General features: G+C 37.9%; 1 protein-coding gene across 9 annotated transcripts in view; it reads right to left on the bottom strand.

Annotated features, from left to right (window-relative positions):
• The window catches only part of LOC136751330 (dystrobrevin beta), a 109,426-nt gene that overhangs the window by 79,280 nt on the left and 17,918 nt on the right, over positions 1–12,228 (bottom strand). For 6 of the 9 annotated variants that reach the window (XM_066706849.1, XM_066706839.1, XM_066706886.1 and 3 more), the window contains exons 2-3: positions 11,398–11,446; positions 1,452–1,519 (exon numbers count right to left, since the gene is read on the bottom strand). In XM_066706849.1, coding sequence (XP_066562946.1) covers positions 1,452–1,518 — 67 coding nt within the window. In that variant the 5' untranslated portion in view covers position 1,519; positions 11,398–11,446. Of the gene's footprint in view, positions 1–1,451; positions 1,520–1,619; positions 1,689–6,807; positions 6,987–11,397; positions 11,447–12,228 lie in introns of those variants that run through there. The other 3 variants (XM_066706869.1, XM_066706859.1, XM_066706877.1) reach the window with 2 other exon arrangements.

Here is a 12,228-nt window from a genome sequence, read left to right as displayed (position 1 = left end):
CCAATTTTGGTGAGCTTGTGCAAATTGTAGCCTCTTTCTCCTATTTGTAGTGGAGATGAGTGGTACCCGGTGGGGTCTTCTGCTGTTGTAGCCCATCCGCCTCAAGGTTGTACGTGTTGTGGCTTCACAAATGCTTTGCTGCATACCTCGGTTGTAACAAGTGGTTATTTCAGTCAAAGTTGCTCTTCTATCAGCTTGAATCAGTCGGCCCATTCTCCTCTGACCTCTAGCATCAACAAGGCATTTTCGCCCACAGGACTGCCGCATACTGGATGTTTTTCCCTTTTCACACCATTCTTTGTAAACCCTAGAAATGGTTGTGCGTGAAAATCCCAGTAACTGAGCAGATTGTGAAATACTCAGACCGGCCCGTCTGGCACCAACAACCATGCCACGCTCAAAATTGCTTAAATCACCTTTCTTTCCCATTCAGACATTCAGTTTGGAGTTCAGGAGATTGTCTTGACCAGGACCACACCCCTAAATGCATTGAAGCAACTGCCATGTGATTGGTTGGTTAGATAATTGCATTCATGAGAAATTGAACAGGTGTTCCTAATAATCCTTTAGGTGAGTGTGTGTATATATATATATAATTCCAGTTAATCGAGTTAAAGACAGGAGGTCTAATTTCTGGATTCCATTTTTTTTCAGTGAGTAGATGGTTAATTACTCAGCATGTGGTGCTAAACACAAAAACTCATAAAGCACGAAAAGCCTATGATTGAACATCTCATCTTTAAAAAGCAAAAGGGAGTGATTTGTAAAATGTGCCAGCATGATATTCACAGAAGTAATACATTCAACTTTGAACACAGAAACATTTTTATATCTTCCTTGAGTAATATATAATCCATCACACACAGAAGGTATGGGGATAGGGTTCTGCATGAAAGATACAATTACAGGAATAATTGGAGGGTGTGACGTTTTGATGTTGAGGAATCAATTCTGCGGGGATTGTTTAATACTTTGCAAACCATAACTGCCTTATTGGAGATGCTCATGTTTGCAGCAATATGTATAAAGTATGCAAAGTGTAATTCTGTTTTGCTCTGAATGAAGCACTAGGGTAGCATATGAATTAAATGCCTCAACTCTTGCTTCAATTTTCAAATTCTTTACATTTCAATATTTTCCAAATCAATATAATCTGTAAAAATGAAAACAATTATCCATTACACATTCTGGGGTGCTTTTCATTCCTTCTTTCATTTCAGATGCTGCTGAGCACACACACACACACACACACACACACACACACATGCAAAACATGCAGACACACGCAGACATATGCAATCTGAAAGCTGCACACTGCCTATCTGCTGCTGCGGTTTACAGAAAGCCTTCCTGGTCCTTGCTGGTTTCTCTTCCCTCAATTTCCTGTACAAAGAAGTGATTGCATCACCCTGGAACAGTAATCTTTTGTTATGCTCGTTTTCAGTACTTACTCATCTCCATGAAAAGCTGTCTCTTCTCAGCCATAGTCTTGCCTCGTTTTCCTCCCTCTTCAATCATTCTAGGCAACAAAAAGACCAGAAAACATGTAGCAAAATACATACAACTCATGGGAACTTGGGCTACATTTCTATTCTATTATGGGCATCCTCCTCCCATACCATGGTCAGTGGCGCCAGTCCTGGGGGTTATTTCAGATTCGTACGAGCTGCTTCTGTGTTCATGTGGTTGGTTTTCCACATTCAGTAGCTCGTCCATTCAAAACCATGGGGCTAACAGAGAAAATAGCGAAAGACATCCGCTGAGCATTTATGTTGTAAAGTGTTAGCCCACCCTCAGTCTTAGTGCCCCCTTAGAACACCACCTTCTAACTGATGGCTGGAGGTATATGGTGCCAATACAGATATATCGATCTCTGTGGGTTCTTCCTAGTTCAATTAATCACAGAGGTGTTCTGCGGGATTAAAGTTAGGAATTCGAGCTGGCCGAGAAATGTCATTCACACCATTCTCCAATATCGCCTAGCTGTGTAACCTGGTAGCGTTTTATGTTCTGTTAGATGTTCATACTCTGACGGAAAGAACTCCATAAAATGCTGGCAGTGCACTCTGTCAAAACCAATTCACAATCCACACTGGACATACTGGTGTGCACAAAAATCAACAGTGCAAACTTTAATCTGACATCCAGCATTTTGCTCATCACCTTTCACTATTTACGCTGCCTGTCTGACATGACGTTTGACCTGCTTGGTGAAGGGTCTAATTTGCCTTGTCCAATCTTCTTCCACTCCTCAGTAGACATTGTGAAATCTACAGTTTGCACTTTTTAAGGCCAACATGACTTTCTGACAGAAACCATGCCAACCGTCCAAATGAAAAATACTGCTTTTCTCAGGTTTATAAACCAGCACCCTAGATAATTTTTTTATAAGCCTATTAAATCTAAGGGGCTTTAATCACCATCAGAGAATGGAACTTCAATGCATCACAGACCCAAACACTTTAGCGCTGCATTAAGTTGAAGTATTGGGAAGTGAGCCTTACAATGGTAATTAGTAGCAGTGGGCAAGGGGAGATAAGCATAAAACCATTTGAATTACTTCTACACATATCTTAGATTAACATCCAAACTATCGAAAGAAAATACTTAAATAGGTTCCCAATTATTTTATAAGACTTTTAAAGTGATTCAGCTTTTAACACAAAAATAAAGCATAATATTGATTAGGTTGAATGCATCTTGCCTAAACAAATATGCATCTGAAGGAGATATACTTTGAACAAGTGTAAAATGTCTAGTTTTTCAAACTATCCCAATTATCAGAATACATTTCACTGTGGATCCAATCAAATTATTCCAAAATGCTGATCGTGTCCAAGCTTCCCACCTGTAGCTTCCCAGAGCTAACAAAGTGAAATGTTTTCGAATTTGATTGATGCACTGAGGGTCTACCGTAAATCACAAAGCATAATTCAGCTTGCCAAGATGTTACATAAAAACTATATATTTTATTAAGGAGGCATAATTGATCTTTTCCTAAACAAATAATTGAAAACAATTTCATTAAGACCCTACAGTCTTTCTACAGGAACAGGCAACAAGTTGTAGATTGTGTGGCAGAGAATAAAACTGGAGAACTTAGATCTGCCCTCATGAAACGATCCTGCAGACATTATGAGGAAAAATGAATGCCCTCTAAAGACCAGGAGAGCCGAATCAAAACTGAATTGTGTGTAGGGAGTGTGGGTGTTAATGCTACAATGCTGACCAGGCCAAAAGGCACCAGGAGTTGTTCTTCATGGCCTAAGGCATCTTTATTATATAAGCCAGGGGTCTGTGCAATTCAAAATTAGTTATTTATGGCTGTAAAGTAAACTGCCATGGTTAGCATCTTTTTACCCTTGCTCAATTGAAATAAGTTATTGAAGGACATATGCAGCTTTTTGCAACTCCCGAAAACATAAAATAAATCTGTCACCTCAAGAAGGCCCTGTAGCTCATTTTTACACAGGGGTGTGTGCCAAAGCCCAACTAATGAGTTCCAGAGTAATTCAGATTTCATCCACAAAGTTTCAGTGCAATTTACATTTAAATCAAGACAAATTATGCTACAGCAGTAAATTCATAATGAAGAGAAACCTACAAAAAATGTTCCAGCATGCTTCAGTTAAGATGCATTTGAAATTGCCTTTTATTTTTTTCTTGCTGAATCCGAGATATTTCACACTTCGTTGTGAACAAGCTTTCTCTCTCATAACAGAAGGTCAGGATTATGCTAGCCTACACACTTCTTTATCCTGTGTAGATGGTTAAATAAATTCAAAGAAAGGCATCACAGGAAAGCGAGAATAAGATGGTCTAACAAAAATAAATAGAGCTCCCAAAATCATGCCCTCAATCAATTTTCCCATCTCTGCTGCTCTTCTGTCAATGGAATAATGTCCAATGCAGTCCAAGACTGTCCTCTACACTTTGTTATGGTTGAGTACAAATCACTCCTCTCTGCCTCTAATGTCAAAGAACTATCGTATAAAGAACTTATTTGCGGGTGGGAGACAAAAAACCAACAGAGAACAGGGCTACAGGAAATCGATGAAGTGCACGATATGGCAAACAAGTCCTTAATAATAGCACAGTAGGAAAGGAAATCCAAGTAATGGGAAAAAAAAAAAAAAAAAAAAAAATCCTATCATTTCTTATGCCACATATTCACTTGAATGCACTATGCTTCTGCAGCTCCACTCCTTTGGATACATATACAGTATCACACTTCTTTGTTCATGCTATTCATTTGTGCCCAACTGTTTCAGAGCACGAACTTGCCCAAGAGCACCTTTTCCCAAAAACTTTAAATCTGAACACTAAAACATCCTCCTATGTTAACATTTTTTTTTACAAAATCTGTTCTATATTCTTCTGTATTTTTTCACATTTTCAAGGCCCACTTCAGATGTTTCATAAATATACAAACTGACCTGTGTGAACTGGAGTGTTTGGACCTTGCTTGGCATACATATAAGCCACATCTCCTCACTGACACTGATAAACACTGTGTGATGCTCACTGCTCATTACAGAGAAAATCATTACAGATCAGTACTGAGAGAGAAAACAACAATCAGGTTTAAAATCATATGAATATCCCAGCTCATGGGCTTGGGATTTAATTCTAACCTCTTGTTGTGTGCCTTACTGACCACACAGCAATGTTTTTGTGTTTAATGTTGTTAAATCCATGTGGTGAACCAGAGATCAGTGATATAATTATACTCTTTAATGCCCTTGCTTACTGCTGACAGTTTCATTCTCAAGAGATTGGGGACTTTAAATGGAGTTTACAGAATGGTAAAAATCCTCTGTAAGCCGATACAATGCGGGGTTATTAAAGAGTAAATCGCTGATCTCATGCAGTGCCACACTTTTATTAGACAGAGTAATAACACAGATATCAAACTTCCCTACAAATCACCAGCACTGCTCTACTGAAACAGCTGCACCCAACTGCAAGGTAAATGTATTTACACTGAGGAGGAAAAGAAAAGACACATAAACCATCATCGGTGGCACCTAAGACTCATGTTCAGCAGGAAAGTAGTTAAATGCCTGCACTCAGAAGGCGAATGATTACAAACACACACGTGTATCTATTCTTATAAATCATCCCAACCAAGACTTTGGGTTTCAGTTCCCTGTGTCTGAGCACTCCAAGCACAGGCTGAGACAGATAGCTCTTCCACTACAGGCAGTATTTTGACTACGTTCTGTCACGGTTGCTTTCACATTACATTGACTGTGCATTTTTCCTGTGAAACACAATCCATCTCTCGGGTGCAAATGTGAACTGACAGAATAGGTGTTCCAATACAGAAAGTTCCAGTAGGAGACGTTCTGCACGAATGTCCACCCATGCATTAATGACAATTAATTGATTCAACTTTTCTGTCTGAAACTGCAGATTTATGTAATGAAAACAGTACAAGTTCCTTTGTGGTTTTGCCCCATTCATACTTCTAGACTGTAATTAATCCAGGTAAGTAACTAAACCACAGCAGTGCTCACATCAACAGCCAAATTCGAATGGTGTACATGTTACGGCAAGGAAGAGTTCAGATTACCAGACGACGACTTCTTTACATACAGACAAAGCTGGTTGGCTTATTTTTGCCAAACTCTCATTTCCCTTGATTCAGTCTTGAATAGTTTTTCTTGCAAAGTCAAGTGAAGTGAGGAAGCAAACGATTCATAAAACAGTAATACTGCCTGCCCCCCCACAGTCATGCATCGGATTATATTACAGCACATGTCCGGACTACAAATGTTCCCGTTACTATCACAGATAAATAAAAGGCAACACATGTTATTATTATTATTATATTTTACTCAGCAGACATCCTTATCCATGACTCACCATTATTTAAAAAAATGTCAGTTGCACATTTTGAGATCTTAGTGTTAGATCTTAGTCAACACTTGCGACCCATTCATAATTTCTAATCAAGTGTGTTTAGTTTTCGGTGTTTGGTGATAGAAATACATTTACAGAAAGAAAAAAGTTATATTTTAAAAAATTCTATCTTTCTTTTCATTCTTAGATTTTAAAAAGTAAAGATGAAACAGCATAAAATAATTGTGGATACAGTCTTAATGTGTTGTATAATCATGTAATCCATCATTTAAACGTATTAGGTCGGGTTTAAGATATTTGTAATGTGAATAATTGTCGGCGTTCTGGCATCAAAATCTGCTGACACAGGATGCCAGCATCGCAGACTTGAGCCAAATAAAAGTATTCTGAATCTCTAAGGAATCATAGTGCAGAAGATGCAGATCAAACGTTAGCTAAATCATTTTTTCTACCTTAGCTGGTAAAGAATGAATCTGCTTTTAGCACTGAACATTATCTTTACCTCAAGGACTTTCCTAGGCTGCAGAAACAGAGCAAGGGCTATGTGATACAATAGGACATTTATACTTCTTTAACACCTACATCTTCCCATGCGGGGAGTGTTGTTGGCGCAGGCAATCAAACACTTTTCTGTTACTCTCGCTGAAAACAGCTTGGCAACTGCTGGTCTCCCACAGTTCTGCAAAATCAGCTAAAATTAACATTAGAAAACATGTGTATTAAACTCTGAACTCAATACAACTGTGCAGACATAGAAAGCCTATGTGGCCTATATTTGATAAGGGGCAAGTTCATACTTGTTGTCCTAAATGTCTGTTTCAGCCAAGACAACTAGAACATCAGTTTAAAATGTCTCGTATGATGTTAATTTTCTGATTGATAGAAACAGCCCTTAGACCTGCTTTTAAATTTTTTCCCTTTTTCTTGTTCAGCCTGACTTACTGTTGAAACAAGATGGGATTGATGGAGACACAAGCACCAAGCTATCAGATTTCCCCCCCAGTCTGCAATCCTGCCATTCAAATGACAGAGCAACAGTCCCACTGGATTTCAAAGGCCTCTGTGTCATGAGCCAGGGGCTGGAGGCCTTTAACTGGAAGATTATCATCACCATAAGAAATCTGTGAAAACACAAACATTTACAGAGTATATATGTAAAAATACAAGTTTTATTTAATAATGTTTTAACCATTTGAAAATGTAGTGGTTTCTTTAATTGTATTGTTTTTCTCATTAGACTTCCTTACACTGATGTAGAAAACCCTACTAATGTCACTCCTTGCCTCTCTTTGATTTCTACAGAGTATTATAGTTCTGTATTGAAAGGACAGAGGACTATAACATTGGAATCCTTTCTTTGATGGTGAAAACAGTGTTTCTGCCATTAGACATGGGCCGGGTACAAAATAAAGAATATATCACCAATTTCATGTCTCATGGTTTTTTTTTCATTCCTAATCTCGAGACATGAATAAGAGAAAAAGCAAGGCTCCTGCTCTCCATTCATCAATCCCACAGGCACACGGACTAAAAGCTTTGAAATATGCATTCGAATTCAAAGACAGAGAACAAATTTTACATTTTACAATCCTAACACAATTCTACCATGATGAGAGCAGGGGGACATTTTATTTATTGCACATTGTGAAATCTTAACGTAATGACTTACAAAGTTTCCAATATTTAAAAGGAAATCAGATTATATGATATATATGGTAACACTATATTAAGTGTCTCTAATTAATGTGTATTTACACTGTAATTACTTGATAACTACCACTTTAATTATGCCGGTTGACACTGTATTTACACTGTAATTGTACATGGTTAAAATGTTTTTACTTTAATAGGATAACACTTTACATTTAGGGTCTCTAATTACTGTGTATTTACTTGGTAACTACCACTGTAATTATTGCTATTTACACTGTAACAAGTAATTACAGTGTAAATACACTAAGGACACAATGTAAAGTGTTACTACATATATAAATAATTACACATATAGTACTTTGCAAAAGTTTAAGGCACGTGTGAAAAAATGCTGTAAAGTAAGAATGCTTTCAAAAATAGACATGTTAATAGATTATATTTATCAATTAACTAAATGCAAACTGAGTGAACAGAAGAACAATCTACAGCAAATCAATATTTGGTGTGATCACCCTTTGCCTTCAAAACAGCATCAGTTCTTCTAGGTACACTTGCACACAGTTTTTGAAGGAACTCGGCAGGTAGGTTGGCCCAAAAATCTTGGAGAACTAACCACAGTTCTTCTGTGGACTCTCTCTTCATGTAATCCCAGACAGACTCGATGATGTTGAGATCGGGGCTCTGTGGGGGGCATACCATCACTTCCATCACTCCTTGTTCTTCTTTACGCTGAAGATAGTTCTTAATGACTGTCGCTGTATGTTTGGGGTCGTTGTCATGCTGCAGAATAAATGTGTTGCCAATCAGATGCCTCCCTGATGGTATTGCATGATGGGTAAGTATCTGCCTGTACTTCTCAGCATTGAGGAGACCATTAATTCTGAGTAAATCCCCAAATCCATTTGCAGAAATGCAGCCCCAAACTTGCAGAGAACCTCCAGCATGCTTCACTGTTGCCTGCACTCATTCATGTGTCGTTCTCCAGCCCTTCGGCAAACAAACTGCCTTCGGCTACAGCCAAATATTTCAAATTTTGACTCATCAGTCCAGAGCACCTGCTGCCATTTTCCTGCACCCCAGTTCCTGTGTTTTCATGCATAGTTGAGTCGTTTGGCCTTGTTGCCACGTCGAAGGTATGGCTTTTTGGCCACAAGTCTTCCATGAAGGCCACTTCTGACCAGACTTCTCCAGACAGTAGATGGGTGTACCAGGGTCCCACTGTTTTCTGCCAATTCTGAGCCGATGGCACTGCTGGACAACTTCCGATTGGGAAGGGAAGTAAGCATGATGCGTCTTTCATTTGCTGCAGTAAGTTTCCTTGGTCGACCACTGCGTCTACGGTCCTCAACGTTGCACGTTTCTTAGTGCTTCTTCAAAAGAGCTTGGACGGCACATCTGGAAACCCCTGTCTGCCTTGAACCCCTTCTGCCTGGGAGAGACCTTGCTGTCTTGCTACCCTGTGTCTTGTTGCTGTGCTCAGTCTTGCCATGGTGTGACTTTTGACAGTAAACTGTCTTCAGCAACCTCACCTTGTTAGCTGAGTTTGGCTATTCCTCACCCAGTTTTATTTCTCCTACACAGCTGTTTCTGTTTCAGTTAATGATTGTGTTTCAACCTACATATTGAATTGATGATCATTAGCACCTGTTTGATATAATTGTTTAATCATACACTTGACTATATGCCTTCAAAATCCCTGACTTTGTGCAAGTGTACCTAGAAGAATTGATGCTGTTTTGAAGGCAAAGGGTGTTCACACCAAATACGGATTTGATTTAGATTTTTCTTCTGTTCACTCACTTTGCATTTAGTTAAATTGTTAAATATAATGTATTAACATGTCTATTTTTGAAAGCATTCTTACTTTACAGCATTTTATCACAACTGCCTAAAACTTGTGCACAGTATTGTATATAAAGTAATATATGGATCTCTCACACACACATATATAGTAGCTGAAGAAAGTCACTTTTTAAATAAACTTTTGTTGCCTTATAGCCTTAAATTAAAATGCAGTAAAATATTTGTTTCTCTCATTTATCTATACATCCCATACAACTTCCTAGTAAAAAAAATAAAATAATTTAAAACAAGTTTTCTACAAATCTAGTTTGTTTTAAATACAAAGTGTCCACGCCCCTTTGTAATTGCAATCCTTAATTGGCTTAGGTGTAAGTGATCGCCTTCAAAATCTCAAACCAAGTTAAATGGCCTCCCTCCACCTGTATTAAACTGTAGTGATTCCCATGATTTCAGAATCAATTCAGCAGGTTCCCTCTTCTGGGCAGTGCATTTCATAGCAAAGCACCAAGGAGCTTTCAAAAGACCTCCAGGACAAAGTTGTTGAAAGGCCCAGATATGGGGATGGGTGAACAAAATGGCCATGAATATCCTTTGGAGCATGGGGACTCAGTGGGAACTCATTTACCAGTAGACCGACATTCATTAGAGTTTATATTTGTATACATGTATACATGTATTACATCTGTGTAAATGCTTTTATCTTTATTCTGCTTGATCCTTAACATACGATAGAACAGAATAAAACACATATAAAATCATATCAAAACCTCTCAAAAAATCTCCTAATTTATGAATAATGGAAATGACTTAGCAATGGGCTCTTTGATGAGATGTAGCAACTGCCAACCGAGGCATGAAAAGCATGTATACAAATGTATTAGAAAAGACAGATTAATAGCAGGTCGAATAACACTACTTCAAACCACCATGAAAAAGATATAAACCCTTTGTACATGTCTTCTATCGTGGGTAAACAGGAGAATAAACTAGGTCAAAAGCTGTCTTAAATACATGCATTATCTGTGACCCACAAACACGGGTTCTGGCATGGCAGAGCAACCGCAGAAAGCATTGCAGTCTCACCAGGTCAAGATGAAGCATCACCAAAACAGCCACAAGCAGTCAAGGACTATATTACTCAGTGGTAATCAGTCTATGACAATTAACAACAAAAATAATAATAAAATAAATGCAAATGTATAATGAATGATATACAGAAATGTCAACAACAAAAATAGCACACATTTATAAATAGGTTTTAATGTGTCCAGTCATTGTCTGGTTTGACTGGTTATTTAAGCCAGGCAGGACCAGAGAAACTGCTTTCCCTGAAATGAATGTATTACATAAAGCTTTATTAACATGATCCTGGAATGGTTATTACATTGTTATTACTGGTTATTGGTAAAATCATTAATATTTCTGAGACTTTTACATTTAGAAAGGGAAATCCCTTCTGCCATTTACTGAAGGTTCACATCTGTACTCACTCACAGTCTGTAGCATTGCGTCCTGTGCTTAAGAGATTAAAGGGCATTTGATTTTGTTTATAACACTTTCATTAGAGTTTTTTGGAGGGGGAAATACTCCCTAATAAAGCAGTAGCTACAGTTCCCCATTGCTTGATAACAGTTTTTCTCATTGCAGTATCTTGCTGTTCCTTGTCACCATGGTAACTTGGCACACTCCCTTATTATCCTTTCACAGTACTGCTGATCACTTTATAATTAAGGAATACCGTGCATCAGATGAAGTTAAAGAGAAACTGTAACCTTCATAGAAATTACATCATGATTCCCCTTTGAAAGAACATAAATATGTAGATTTTGCAAAGTACATATTGTTATAAGAATGTAATTAATACACGTGATAAAATACTGCTATCTTAGACCCCATAATACTACAGTTATTCATAATACCCTGGTAAAACAAAAAACTGGGAAACTATATATCCCTACTCAGGTTTCACACTTTAAATTAATTACATTAGGGGGAAATTAAACAATTTAACTGTAGTTAATAAAACTGAAAAACAACACTGTATAACTTTAACATTATAAAGCAGAGGGCACCCACCTCTCAGCTCCTGAAGTTCAAGTCAAGTAAGAGGTCAGTGGAGGAGTCACTGAAACAAGAGGATACGTCATATTAGTGGGCAACATATTAAACAAGCAAGAACCAGTTATATTTACATATATACGAGTGAAATGGGAGCAGATCGACTGTCCCAGTGTTACAGATGAAGACTCTTCTACAGCTGTTACAATGATCAAGAGGTAAATCAACTCAACTCCTTTGTGCAGGATTTAGAGGTCTGAGTCAGGCATTTAATCACAGCAACTACAGGTATAATAACCATGGCTCATGACAATTGCTCTGACAGACAAAAATAACATTTTAGGCTAACCAAGAAGACCAACATAAGGCTTTGCAGAACATCTGTGATAAAGAAAAAGTATAGTCAAAAAGTGTGTGTATGACATTGACAAAGTGCATGTTAATGCATTTCCTCGTTATATGATAGGGTTAGTTTCTATGTGTATGTCTCACTTGGGAAATTGTCTTCAAGCCAAATAAAGAATCTCATTCTGACAGTGTTTCCAAGGAAACAGTTTCCCAGGAACACCCAATTGTCTCATGACATTATGCAAATTAATAAAAGGACCTGGGTAAATATTTAAATTAAACATGTACAGGGCCCAGTACAAATTCTTGTGCTGTTTTTGCAGAAAAGTCCCCAAAAGACTAGTTTCCATGCCCAGAAAACAAGTCTCGTCTTATCAGCAAACCCACAAATTATCTTGGGACACAGTTGGACTTCGTAAATCGTAAACCATATATAATAAAGCTGTAACATTTTCACAGTGATTTTACTCTTGTGGTTTTAAAAACATCATGGAGGAGGAA

Source organism: Amia ocellicauda, chromosome 1 (assembly GCF_036373705.1).
Source record: "Amia ocellicauda isolate fAmiCal2 chromosome 1, fAmiCal2.hap1, whole genome shotgun sequence".
Classification (NCBI taxonomy): Eukaryota; Metazoa; Chordata; class Actinopteri; order Amiiformes; family Amiidae; genus Amia; species Amia ocellicauda.
Note: the sequence above shows the minus strand (reverse complement) of the source record. Positions and strands in the feature narration are given on the sequence as shown.